The sequence below is a fragment of the Myotis nattereri genome, assembly GCF_964212035.1.
Source record: "Myotis nattereri genome assembly, chromosome: 18".
NCBI lineage: Eukaryota > Metazoa > Chordata > Mammalia > Chiroptera > Vespertilionidae > Myotis > Myotis nattereri.
In genome coordinates, this window is record NC_138093.1 from 33,367,442 (window position 1) to 33,380,723 (window position 13,282).

The window sequence follows — 13,282 nt, forward strand, 5'->3', positions numbered from 1 at the left end:
GGGGTCCAATTATTGCTCAATCGCAGCACACTCCGTAATGGCCGACTTGTCCACGTCACTGTGACCTAGGAACGTGTGAATGGAACCCACACTGTGGGCCTCTGCGCACAGAACAGCCGGTCACCCCAGGAAGTCAACTTTTTTTTTTTATTAAGAGAAGCTGAAAAAATTATTTTAAAAGAGAGAGAGAGGTGGCTCAGACTAAAAATAGCATAACGCAGAAGTTCGTTTTTCAACCATCCTTTTTGCTGACGATGCAATGAATTAACACTTAAAGCAGTTCATCTAATGCAAAGGTCTAGAGAAGGGAGGGGCTCTGGTCAGAATCCTTTGACAGGAAGCTTTGTGGGTCTGTGACTGTTTTATGAATGGGGGAGGCCCTACTGAACCCAATATAAAGGGGGGACACAGTAGGTGAAGGCTACACATCAGGGCCTTGCTCTTGCAGAACCAAACCACAAGGCCGACTGGCAGAAGAAGGCAGAGCGCCACTATGCCCAGCTCAGCACTGCTCTGTTGCCTGGTCTTCCTGGCTGGGATGGGGGCCGGCCCTGCCCAGGGCACGCCATCTGAGAACAGCTGCACCCACTTCTCCACCAGCCTGCCCCACATGCTTCGAGAGCTCCGAGCTGCCTTCAGCAGGGTGAAGACTTTCTTTGTGAGTATGATGCCTCCTTACCCTCCCTCCCTGAGACTGCCCGAACAGGGCATGCTGCTAGAACTCCCAGAACTCTCCTTGCTCACCTCCATCCCCACCAACCATCGCCCCACAGTTAAGTTCTTAAGAGACTCCCCCAGTTGAGCTATGGGTTTCATGAGTTCAGCTAAGTCCAGATGATGCGCCAAATGTGCAGGAAAAGCTGCCTACAGGGTCAAAGCACTCTGTCTCCGATGCTCAGAAATGATTTATAAGATTCTGCTGGCGCTCAGTGCTTCATTGGCTGGGAGACACCCCCACGGGTATGATTGAAGGTGAAGATGCTCCCCCCGCTCTGTGGCAGGCAAGCCTAAATTGCATCTGCTAAGAGTGGTCCGGAACCTGAGAGACTGACATTTGGGGAAGCATCATGCAGGGGGAACCTGCATGAGGAGCTGCCCCACACCACACACACACACACACACACACACACACACACACACACACTTCTCAGGGAGTCTTCAGAGATGCAGCGGGGTGTGGGCAGGAGGGGGAGACGGGCAGAGAGCACTGAAGGGCAGACACCCAATGAGTCCCCGCAGGACCCAGTCAAGCATCTGCCTTAACTTCAAACCCGGGCAGAATGTTTGGAATAACTGGATCCCTGGGCAGGGGGTGGGGGGTGGGGGGGCTGATTTAGCTAAGGGTTCCAGCGCCATTGAATGCGTCAACGTTTTGATAACTGTCCTTCCCATTTGTGGGCTGGGGCTGCATGGATTTCAAATAAAAAAAACTCTATCAATCAAGGACATTCATTTCAGGTGTTTCCCCAAAGCCCCGGCTTACTCTCACTGTGTTCTTCTTGTAGCAAATGAAGGACCAGCTGGACAACATGCTGTTGAACGGGTCTTTGCTGGAGGACTTCAAGGTGAGAGCCGGCGGGGTGGGTCAGGGGGAGCGTGTGTCTGGTGACTAAAGAAGGGGAATCTGCTTCAGCCTGCGGGGAGCTGGGTCCGCTTCCTCCACGTGAAAAGGAGAAGTGAGAAGTTCTTAACTCAGCACAGAGCCGGCCAGAGGGTTACAGAGGGCTGGGTCCTGGGGGAAGGTCCTGGGGGGAGACGGGTCCTGAAGGAGAAAGCCAGCCTCAAGCTAGTGGCACAGCCCTTCCTCCCGGTCACCGCCCCGTGCTTCTGCCCTTAGGGTTACCTGGGTTGCCAAGCCTTGTCGGAGATGATCCAGTTTTACCTGGAAGAGGTGATGCCCCAGGCTGAGAGCCAGGGCCCCGACATCAAGGAGCCCGTGAACTCGCTGGGGGAGAAGCTGAAGACGCTGAGGCTGCAGCTGCGGCGCTGTGTGAGTAGCAGGCCTGCTCCCTCCCTCGCCGCTCTTCGGCTTTGGCTTTTCAGAAACACTCATCTCCTGACACCACTGACACCCAGGCACACACACTGGGTGGCAGGAGGCTGCTCATTTCTCTCTGAGAACATGGGGGGGGGGGCTGTTAGGCATTTACATGCGAAGATTTGCAAACAGCTTTCCTGTTATTTGTGAGTCATTTGTGGCTTATTAACTATTCCTGTCTCTGTAGAAGAGGGGCCCAGGGCTTTAGTCAGGGCTCCCCCATCCCTCAGGACCCACGCCCTGAGCCCCGCTAGAGGGGCCAGGAGGAGGAGAGCATCCCGGGAGAGGAAACTCCACCTCCCTCTCATTCGGAACCCTTTAGAAACAGCGCTCTGCATGGGCCCAGCGGGCGGACAGGACTTCCCCTGGTATTTAGAAGGGCCTGGAAGCTAGTGTCTGCGAACAATCCCCCAGGAGAATCCACTTTTTCAACTGAAATGGGGGTCTCCTCGCTGGTTTCCTTTGCTGTCGCGCTGAGAATGCGAAATCAGCCGATTTGGGTCTCTGTGTGGAGGGTGGGACTAGGCCGAGGTCAGTCTGCAGAGCTGAGGCTGTGTCTCTGTTCCTCGGGGACTTAGAAACATGCCCCTCCGTGTCTGGGACTGAGCGGGAGGGGCAGGAAAGGGCGGAATGGCCGGCTCCGCATCTGGGCTGCAGCCCTGGGTGGCATGCGGGCCTCACTGGCAGGCCGCACGGCTCCTCTCCTGGGCTGTGTCTCTTCTCCTCTGCTGGGGAAGGATGGGAGGGGGGATGGCGGGAGGTAGAGGCATTGAGGACAAGTCTGGTCCCTTCTTCTTGCCACCAGCGTGTCCCCCGGCAAGCCGGTACCTGTAACACTTTCTCTTTTCCTCCACAGCATCGCTTTCTGCCCTGTGAGAATAAGAGCAAAGCAGTGGAGCAGGTGAAGAGCGCCTTCAGTAAGGTGAGCTGCACGATGCCGGGAGGGTTTGGGGCGCACGGCCTGGGCCCACTCCCCAAGGGGCAGAGGCTGGGCAGGTGCTCATCAGGCCCATCCTTCGCTGGGAGGGACTGTGGGAACCCGACAGATGGTGTGACCTCCACAGCCAGTGAGGAGCTGCCGCCTCGGTTTATTTGCTTTCTGTGAAGTGTCTTTGGGGGTTTCTAAATGACTGTGCCCCGCCTTTGCAGGCCTGTGGGTTGAGCGGCTGGCCCGCCTGTGAGCACAGTGAGCGGGGTGCTGGGGAGAGTGACAAAGGAAACAGAAAGTAGCTTGTTGGGAATCCAGGCTGAAGCCACACGTGCAGGAAGCCGACACGTGAATGTGTGCGCGCGCGCGCGCGCACACACACACACACACACACACACACACACACACACACGCCCAGGGGTTCAGCCTGGCCTCCCCGAGACTCAGAGCAGGAAGCAGGATTCTCGCCCCTCAGGAGCTGGTCCGCGTTCACTTTCCATCTGCCACTCCCAGCTCCCCAGGTGCCCGCGAATGTCAACTCTCAAACCAGAGGGTTTCAGGCTTCCAATTCTTTGTGGACATTCAAACACCATTTCCCAGAAGCCATGTGGCCTGTGTCCTCTTTGGGGACCGGGGGACAGACACTGGGCAGGGTTCCCACATCAGGGAACATGAGTCCCCCGGCACAGGTTGGATCCGCAGGGTGGGGCCTGGTAATTTGTTGGAGGAAGAGAACAAACCTCAAAGAGGCGCCCTTCTCTCCTCTCGCACCGCCTTGTTTTCAAAGCGGTGCCTCTGACATTCTTTCATCAAATTCTGAATAAGCATCATGTGAGCACATGGCCTTTGAATGTGTTGACAAGGCACCAGTTTAAAGACTGTGCTTTGCAAGCAGGTGCTCCTCTCGCCACCACTGGCTCCACCTCACGCCAATGCCCAGCCTTTCCCAGGGCGGCTGAGCATATCCTCGGGTTGGGGTTGCCTGGGTCCACCCTTCACCTCCCAACTCGTGGGATCAAGTGCAGCTTCTAGACCCCAGGGTGACGGCCATTCAAGCGAGGAGCCACCTGACTCCCTCAGATTGGGTTTTCACTAACCATCTCTTGTCTCCCCACACAGCTCCAGGAGAGAGGGGTCTACAAAGCCATGAGTGAGTTTGACATCTTCATCAACTACATAGAGGTCTACATGACAATGAAGATGAAAAAATGAAACATCTAAGCAACAAAACAGCCAGGATGGTGGCTCCCCTGGACTCTAGGACATCGATTAGAGATCTCCAAAATCCAACCCGGGTTCCAGGAGAGCCAAGCCAGTTCCTTGGAAAATCTCGCCGTACCTCTCTCCTAGAATATTTATTACGTCTGATACCTCAACTCCCTTTGCTATTTATTTACTGAGCTTCTCTGTGAACTGTTTAGAAAGAAGCCTAATATTATATTTTTTTCAATATTTATTATTTTCACTTGTGTGTAAGCTGTTTCCGTAAGGTAACACCCTATGGTATTTAAGTGTTTTAAGACAAATTGTAAGTTATCTATAAAGAAAAGGAAATGTTTCTTGGGGAGCCAACGGAAGCTTCCACTCCAAGCCTGGTCTCGCTCTTTTGTCCCTGGGCCTGGGGCTCCCAGAATGTTACAAAGATCTCACTCTCTTAGGAAGAGAAACTTGGGAGCCGCTTTGATCATTCATATCCCAGCTGCTCAGGAAGATCCCCCTGACCTCATTCCCTAACCTCTTCATTCCTGAAAGCTGTGGCCAGCTTGTTATTTATGACAGCCTAAAATTGGTTCTAATAGAACTCAGTTTTAACTCGAAGCAGTTCAATTCCTCTGGGAATGTTACATTGTTTGTCTGTCTTTGTAGCAGATTTTAATTTTGAATAAAATAAATGAGTTTTATTAAAATCATGTTATGGTGTCCGTTGACTTCTGTGTGACTAAAATTATTCCCTCACCCTAGCCGGTTTGGCTCAGTGGATAGAGCATCGGCCTGCGTACTGAAAGGTCCCGGCTTCGATTCTGGTCAAGGGCACATGCCTGGGTTGTGGGCTCGATCCCCAGTGGGGGACTTGCAGGAGGCAGCCGATCCATGATTCTCTCTCGTCATGGATGTTTCTATCTCTCTCTCCCTCTCCGTCCTCTCTGAAATCAATAAAAATATCCAAGTCCGGGTGGGGGGAAAAGATATTCTCCCTTCAAAAGCCAATACCAAAGACCACCATAGTCTTTCCATAAATTCAATCCTTTAAGAAATTACCCTCAAATCCTTAAAGATCATGCTGATCTTCAAGGCGAAGGATGAATTATACACACACCAACATTAGAAAGATAGGCAGAAGAAGTTTTTTAGTATTTTTTTGCTTCTTCAAGCACCAGAGTTCCAGGGGTGGACACTAATTTGTCTGGGTTATGGTGAGGACTAAGATGGGGTGTTGTCATGGCACTAGGAGGTGGTCCCAGTGCCCATAGTGGGTTGTTATTGGCATTCCTACTAAAAACTTCTACCAAATTCTCCCTGGGCTGAAGCAACAGAATGGACCCAATAGAGTAGCATGTGAGCACATTAGCCCACTCAATAGGATACCCAAGGATTCAAGCTCCTGCCACTCTGCCTTGAACCATCAGACAAACGTGAGATTGGCTTTTGACTGTGATCTGCTGGGAGGAGCATGGTGGCTGGGGAAGCCCTACTCTAAGCCGGGTGGCTCGGAGGAGCCAGGGAGAGAAGGGGCTGAGTAAACATTGATCGCCCTCACGCTCTGCCCAGGCAGCCCTAGGTCGGGGGAGGACAGGAGCTGACTGGCTGTGGTCAGTTTTTCAGTAAGACCTGACTCACTTTGTTTAAAGTAACCATAGGAAGGAAGTGGGAGCATCAAAGCTGAAATTCTGAGATGAGAGGTTAGGTTTAAGAATGGAAGCTTACCAAAGTGAAGGTATCTATGCTAAAATGAGAAGAAGCCGGAAGGTTTAGGCATTTAGGGCTGTCTTCCAGGCAACATACACTAACGTAACACATTGTGGACCAGTAGCTTTATTGCCAGCTTTACCCAGTGGCCAGATAAGTTTCTATTGAATGAGTACAAAAAACGTGTTACATGAATGTTAAAGGCACGCTTTAAAAATTAAGTACCCATTGCATTTTGAAGTTATTTATTACATGTTCTTACAAGCTAATGTCTCTTTAAAGTATAATACTTTGTAAAACACTGTGTAATCTGAAGCGAGAACGCGCCTGATCCGCCCGCAATGTGTTAGTGTGTGTTCTTATCTGTCACCTCATCTGAGGGAAATGGGCACCTGAAGCCAGTAGACAGAAACTCACCTGGGAAAGCCACACAGCTGATCAGGTGTTAACAACAGCTACAATTTATTGAGCTTATTTTGAGCTAGTCAGTACTAGGCATATATGTATCAGGCATACTATATGGTATTTTGATGCTATTTTCTCTAAGAGGAAACTGATTCAGAAATGTGGGTATGGCTTGGCCACATGGGTAATGTGGAGAATGGAGAATTGAGAATAGCATAAAACACCATTCCCTTTGTATTAATTATCTATTGCTGTCCCCACAATTTAGCAGCTTAGAACAACAAGCATTTATTATCTCACAGTTTCTGTAGGTTAGGAATCTGGGAATGACAACCAGGGTTTCTAATGAGTCTTGGGATCTCTAATGAGTTTGCAGTCAAAATGGCAGCCAGGGCTGCAATCACCTGAAGGTTTGACCGGGGCTGGACAATTCACACCCAAGGTGGCACGCTAACATAGCTACAACAGGAGGCCTCAGTTCCTCGCTGGCTATTGGCTGGTGGCCTTGGTTCCTCACAACATGGGCCTTCCCATAGGACTACTTGCATGTCTTCACAACGTGGCAGCTGTCTGTCCCAGAGCCCAAGACAGTCATAGTGTCTTTTAGACCTCATCTCGGGAAGCGCACTTCAGTGTATCGGCTACATTCTATTTGTTATGTGAGTTGGTAACTATAGCCAGTATTCAAGGGGAAAATAATTAGATTCCACATTTTTAAGAGAAGAATATCAAAGAATTTGTGGACACGTGTTTAAACTAACACACCCTTCTAAAAATTTAGAAGAAATAGCTCTGTCCTAGGCTGGGAGGGAGGTGGGGGTGAAGGGAAGGGTAGGCATCAGTGTGTGCGGAGGAGTCATCATCACGGACACTACCCTCCTAAAGTTCTCTCTCATTGGCTGAGTATCATTACATTACTTCTTCTGAGCCTCAGGTTCTCACCTGGGCAACTAGCAAAGCTTCTTTCCCAGGTGTTAAGGACTAAATGGTTGTGTGCCCTCAAAATTTGTATGTTGAAGCCCCAAGATGATGGCATTTGGAGTTGGGGGCTTTGAGAGGTAATTAGGGCTAGATGAGGCCACGAGGATGGACCTCATAATGGGATTAGTGTTCCTATGAGGAGAAACACCACAGCGCTCCTCTCTCTATTTCCCATATGCACACATGGGACTAGCTTCAGGCCTGGGGTGGTTTAGGGAAAAGCAGACATAACACTCCAAGGAAAGAGAAGCTGGATCATAGGAACCTGTGCTCAGAATTAAAAATGACAGGAAGTCCTCCGAACTTTCATAAGCTGCAGAACTGGCTACAGAATGAACCAGTCAATCTATTATCTCTGAGGGGTTCATGGGTCCCAGGTGACATGCGTCCCATTTTCCAGTACTCCTTCAGGGATTTGATAGGAACAGGAAAAGACATTAGAATGTTAACTACACCATTTTTTTAAAAATAGTAATGCTTCTTTCTTTCTTTTTTTAAAATATATTTTATTGATTTTTTTTTTAACAGAGAGGAAGGGAAAGCGATAGAGAGTTAGAAACATCGATGAGAGAGAAACATCGATCAGCTGCTTCCTGTACACCCCCAAATGGGGAAGTGCCCACAACCAAGATACATGCCCTTGACCGAAATTGAACCGGGGACCCTTCAGTCCCCAGGCTGACGCTCTGTCCACTGAGCCAAACCAGTTAGGGCTTAACTACACCATTTTATTATAATTATGATAACTACTAAATGCAAAGTGGGAGCTTTGACAGAGAAACTAACCTAAACTCAGGGTTAGAAGAAGGCTGCCATGAGCAGGTGACAGTCAGCAGGACATGAAGGATGAGAATTGGTCAAATAAAGAGAGAGGGACAAGGACCTTAGGCAGAAAAAATCATACATTTAAAGACCCCATAGAACTTTAAAAATGGGGACCACGGGGTGTCTCTGAAGCAAAAGTGGATTTATACCGACTTCAACATGGTAGACACTGGGTCCTCTTTAGGACCCTCTGACTTCTTTTTTGTTTTTGTTTTTTCAACTAATGATTCTCTCTCATCGTTGATGTTTCTATCTCTCTCTTCCTCTTCCTTCCTCTCTGAAATCAATAAGAATATCTTTCTTTTAAAGAAAGACTATAATAATATAAGAAAGATATGAGCAGTCTCACCTTGAACCTAATTATGACCTTAGAAAGCACCATCTTCCCTAGGTCTGTTTTTTCAGTGGCCATAGAGGACCCTCTGACTTCTCAATCTCCTCTCATGTTCTGAGGCCCTGAAATTGGTAGGAACTTAAACTGTTTAAGGAACTCAAAGGTGACACTCAAATGAGGGACATTATGCATGAGGGAGAGAGATTTCAGATGAACTGGATGAAACAGACTGGGGTAAGAATTTTAGACTTTAACCTAAGAGCAAAGGGAAGCCATTGAATCCTACTCAGTAGACAGGAGAGTATATATCTTCTGAATGCGACCCTATCTGGGTCATTTATTTCCATTCCAGGCAAGAGGCGATTGTAGTCTGGACCAAGGTGATAATAAATAGGAATTGAGAGAAGTAAAAGTGTTTACCTATTCAGCCACTACTTAGATGAGAGTGGTGACAGCAGGTGATGGCCAAGATAAACCTCAGATTTCTAGCCCGAACAACTGGGTAGAGAAAAAGCAGGTTTGGAGGGGAAGGTAATATGTTCTACACTAGCCCTACTAAGTTGGAAGTGCCTCTGAGACTTTGAGTGAATATATTCAGAGTAGTCAACTGGACGTAGAGATGTACTCTGGATAAATGGATATCATTGCTATAGAGACGGTTAGTGAAGTCATGGGAATGGAGAAAATCACCAAGGGGAAGAATCTAGGGTGAGAAAAGAAGAGAGCCCAGAACCAAGCCCTGGAGAGCCCAGGTATTCGTAAGTCAGAACAAGAGACACTGCAAAAGAACTTATAAAGAGAGGCCTGGGCAGTAAAAAGAAATACCAGGAGACAGTGGCATGCCTGAGGACAAGGAAACTATTTCAAGGAAGAAGAAATGGTCAGATGGAACAAATGCTATTGGGAGGTCAAGTAAGATCAAGACAAAAGAGCTCCTACTGGATATAGCAAGTGGGGACACTGATGACTTTATCAAGAAGAGTTCAGGGAAGTGACAGGGGATGGGAGACAGATGGAATTGTGCATAAAATGGGAAGTTAAAAATTGGGATGACAAGTGTGGATGACTCTTTCAAGACATTAGGCCAGCCATGGCTGGGTGATTCAGTTGGTTGGAACATTGGCACGTACGCCAAAGTGCTGTGAGTTTGGTTCCCAATCAGGACACACGCCTCGGTTATGAGTTTGGTCCCCGGTTGAGGCCCATGCAGGAGGCAACCAATCAATGCTTCTCTCACATCCATGTTTCTCTCTGTCTCTCTGTGTGTCTCTCTTCCCTCCCCATCTCACCTCTTCCTCTCAGGTGAGGATTTTTTTTAAAAAAGACATTAGGCCAATAGAGGAGGAAAAGAAATGGAAGATCAAGGAGTGAGATGGGAAAAAATGATGAAGACAGTTTCCTCAGCGAGCAGGAAGGGGTACCATGCAGGACAGCCTTTGAAAGGAGGCTTCATTCAATAATAACAGGAAGGAAGCAGGGACAGTGGGTACAATGCAAGTTGATTTGAAAATTTGTTGGCAGGAAGTTGAGGTTATTTCCATCAGATGGTTTCTATTTTCTCTGAAAAGAATGAATAAAAAGGAGAGAATTCAAGGACAGTTGAGGAGAGAAAAAAAGATTTGAAATGATGTTTGCAGATATGTGGAAGCAAACAATTCTAGAGAAATATGGTAATTTCCAGACAATGCTGAGCCCAGTTGAGTGAGGTGAACATGAATTGAAGTGGTCTGCCAAGTTGTGTAAGTTTTCTCAGGATTCTCTTGGCATCCTGGAGTGAACACAGAAAGCAGAATTGTTTTTCCCCGTGAATGTAACAAGAGGACAAGGGGGAAAGGACATTGAGAATATAGGGAAGAGCTTGTTTAGAAAAATGGACCCAGGAGTCAAAGTTGAATGATGAGGGAAGTGAAGACAGGAGAGAACTGATAGAAAGGGATAATGCAAGGGTTCTGATGAGCAAGGAAACAGTTATGATGGTAGAATCTGAATCACCAAGGAGAGAAGGCAGCGGCCAGAGAGTGGAAAGACTGAATAAGGAGATTTTGGAGGTGGGCAGTTTTGAGGGATGACAAAACCCATGCTATAACCATGGGTAAAGGCTGAGGAAAGGCAGAGGAAAAGGTCTGGAATCTGGAGGTCATGGAATTGAAAAGCCACATTTTGGATCAATTATCCGCAGGGGCACTGAAGTCCATCAGGCTCATGGCAGCAGAAGGGATTGGAAGGAAGGGTGAGATAGGTGCTCAAATCATTTGTGAATGAAAGAGAGGTGTAGAAGGTGTCTGAAGCTTCTAGTGGATTCTAATTTCCCATGTGAAGAGTTCTCAGAGTTTCACACACTGGGCAAATGATCATTTTAGATTTTCTAAATCTTAGAGGGAAACAGATCTAGGCAGCAACTTGTTGGATTTCTTGAAAGATTTCCTAATATAGACTTCTTGGGGTTTCCTAATAAATAAAAGGACCTATATATTTGTAAACATATGTTACCAGATTGAAGTCATGTTTACGTCAGAAAAATAACAAACGTCCAAGCATTAATCACATGCAACCCCAGAGACACTCAAATCAAGAAGCTTATAATTTTTGCCATGATGAGTCATCATTCAATGACACATCCAACTGGGAACCTCCAGCAAATCTTTAACCACAGACCTCTCCTCCCATGTGCAGGTTCTTCAACCCCCCTCCCCCGCCACCCCCAAATCTCTTCAATCTCTCGTATTCCTATTGTGTTCCATCTATTTCTTACATAGCCAGAGGATTGAAAATCACCATCAAGAAAGTGCAAGTATAATACAAATCTGTTGATGAAAATAAAATTCCCCCTGAAAACAGCAATGCAAAATCGAACCTTTTCCTATGATCTTTGGCTCAACATTACAATGAGCAATTCTCCCACCCTCATCTCAGCTGAGACATCAGAGGTGCAGTCTCGGGAGAAGAATGGAGGCAGAAAGCTGTCTAAATCAGTGCTGCTCAGTGTGGCCTGTGTTGGCCCACAAACTGTTACCTGTCAGAGGCAAGGGGAATACAGAAACGAAGAGTACGTGTTTAGAAAACTTGATAGCAATTTGACAGTATGTTTGTTAGATCGAATCATTACAATTGGATTTGTATTTTGTATATCTTTATATTTTTTCTCATTTTATTTTCCTCGTGATTCTTTTTATTGTATTTTATAAAAATGTTAATTCATAATAGACTGGATATTTTTTTAATTTTTAAAATTGACTTTAGAGAGAGAAGAAGGGACAGAGAAAGAGAAAGGGAGAAAGGGAGGGAGAGAAACATCCATGCAAGAGTGAAACATCAATCAGTTGCCTCCCTTACACATCCCGACCAGGGGTCAAACCCACACCCTGGGTATGTGCCCTGACTGGGAATCGAACCCTCGACCTTTCAGTGTATGGGACAACGCTCCAACCAATGGAGCCACACTGGTCAGGGCTAGATTGGAAATTTTTTTAAAATTTGGTTCTTAGTCAAAGATAGTTTGAGAAACATGGGTCTTAAACACACTCCCTGGCTTATTCCTAGATTCATGCAAACTAAGTTGGAAGAAAGAGGTAGTGAGATACAAATGGTAGAAAGACATATATCATACTTAGACTAACTCGATTTCATATCCCCAATCTGCCACTCACTGTTAACCTTGGGCCAATTACCTAATTTCAGTTCCTTATCTGAAGGGAGGGATAATAGTTCTTGATTTACAGATTTGAGATGAAGATGACACAAGGTACTGTGCTACCGGATTACCACAATGGCAGGCCCAGAATGAGGGCTGTGAGTTGCTGTAAAGATCATCTGTTTGAACCCATAACCCAGCGGTTCTCAACCTGTGGGTCCCGACCCCTTTGGCGGTCGAACGACCCTTTCACAGGGGTCGCCTAAGACCATCCTGCAATTCAGATATTTACATTACGATTCATAACAGTAGCAACATTACAGTGATGAAGTCACAATGAAAATCATTTTATGGTTGGGTGACAACATGAGGAACTGTATTTAAAGGGCCAGAAGGTTGAGAACCACTGCATAACCTATTGCTCCAGTGAGAATTCCCGGCCCCACCAATGAACCAACCACAGGCACCCTAACACAGGCACCATATCCTGATGAGGACCCCCAGTTCAGGCAAAGCAAGTGGTACTGGCCAGGTTATCTCTCTCCTTGTCTTCATCATACCCAAAGCATTTAGCATCCTAACTAGGAAGAGTGGCAGCCACTCTTGACAGCCATTCCTCCAACTCCCCCCCCCCCACTCCCTCATAATAAAGAACCCTGATTTTTATCAGGTATCAGGCATCCATGTACTCCAGGGTAGCTGGGCCACTCCGGTGGTAATTCCATTCCTCCTGTCCAGTGACTGGTTTAGGAATGGGTGTGTGATATAACCTGGACAATGAGACATGAGGAGAAGTTGGCTGAGGGTCTACCAGGAAATGGTTTTTCTGACTCTTAAATGCAAGGATAGTAGCCTGGCCGGTGTGGCTCAGTGGTTGAGCGTCGACTTATGAATCATGCGGTGATGGTTCAATACCTGGTCAGGGCACATGCCCAGGTTGAGGGCTCAATCTCCAATGGGGGGGGGGGGGTGCAGGAGGCAGCTGATCAATGATTCTCTCTCATCATTGATGTTTCCATCTCTCTCTCCCTCTCCCTTCCTCTCTGAAATCAATAAAAAAAATTTTTTTTTAAAAGCAAGGAAAGTAGATTTTTTTCTGCCTCTGGTTGTTGTTCATATTTAAAGCCTGGAATTGCTGAAGCTTCTTGAGACCATGAAGGGATTCAATCTAAGAGGATAAATCAACGGACAGAAAATAGCAAACAGAATAATGGAAAGAAGTCGGTCCCTGGT

General features: G+C 47.2%; 1 protein-coding gene across 1 annotated transcript; it reads left to right on the forward strand.

The window, feature by feature from the left end:
• Positions 1-493: 493 nt before the first annotated feature.
• IL10 (interleukin 10) lies at positions 494-4,869 on the forward strand (the record flags this gene model as incomplete). The annotated part of the gene is made up of 5 exons (XM_081112962.1): positions 494-658; positions 1,506-1,565; positions 1,838-1,990; positions 2,895-2,960; positions 4,086-4,869. 5 exons carry the CDS (start codon positions 494-496, stop codon positions 4,176-4,178), a joined length of 537 nt encoding a protein of 178 aa, XP_080969088.1. The 3' UTR covers positions 4,179-4,869.
• Positions 4,870-13,282: the final 8,413 nt, after the last annotated feature.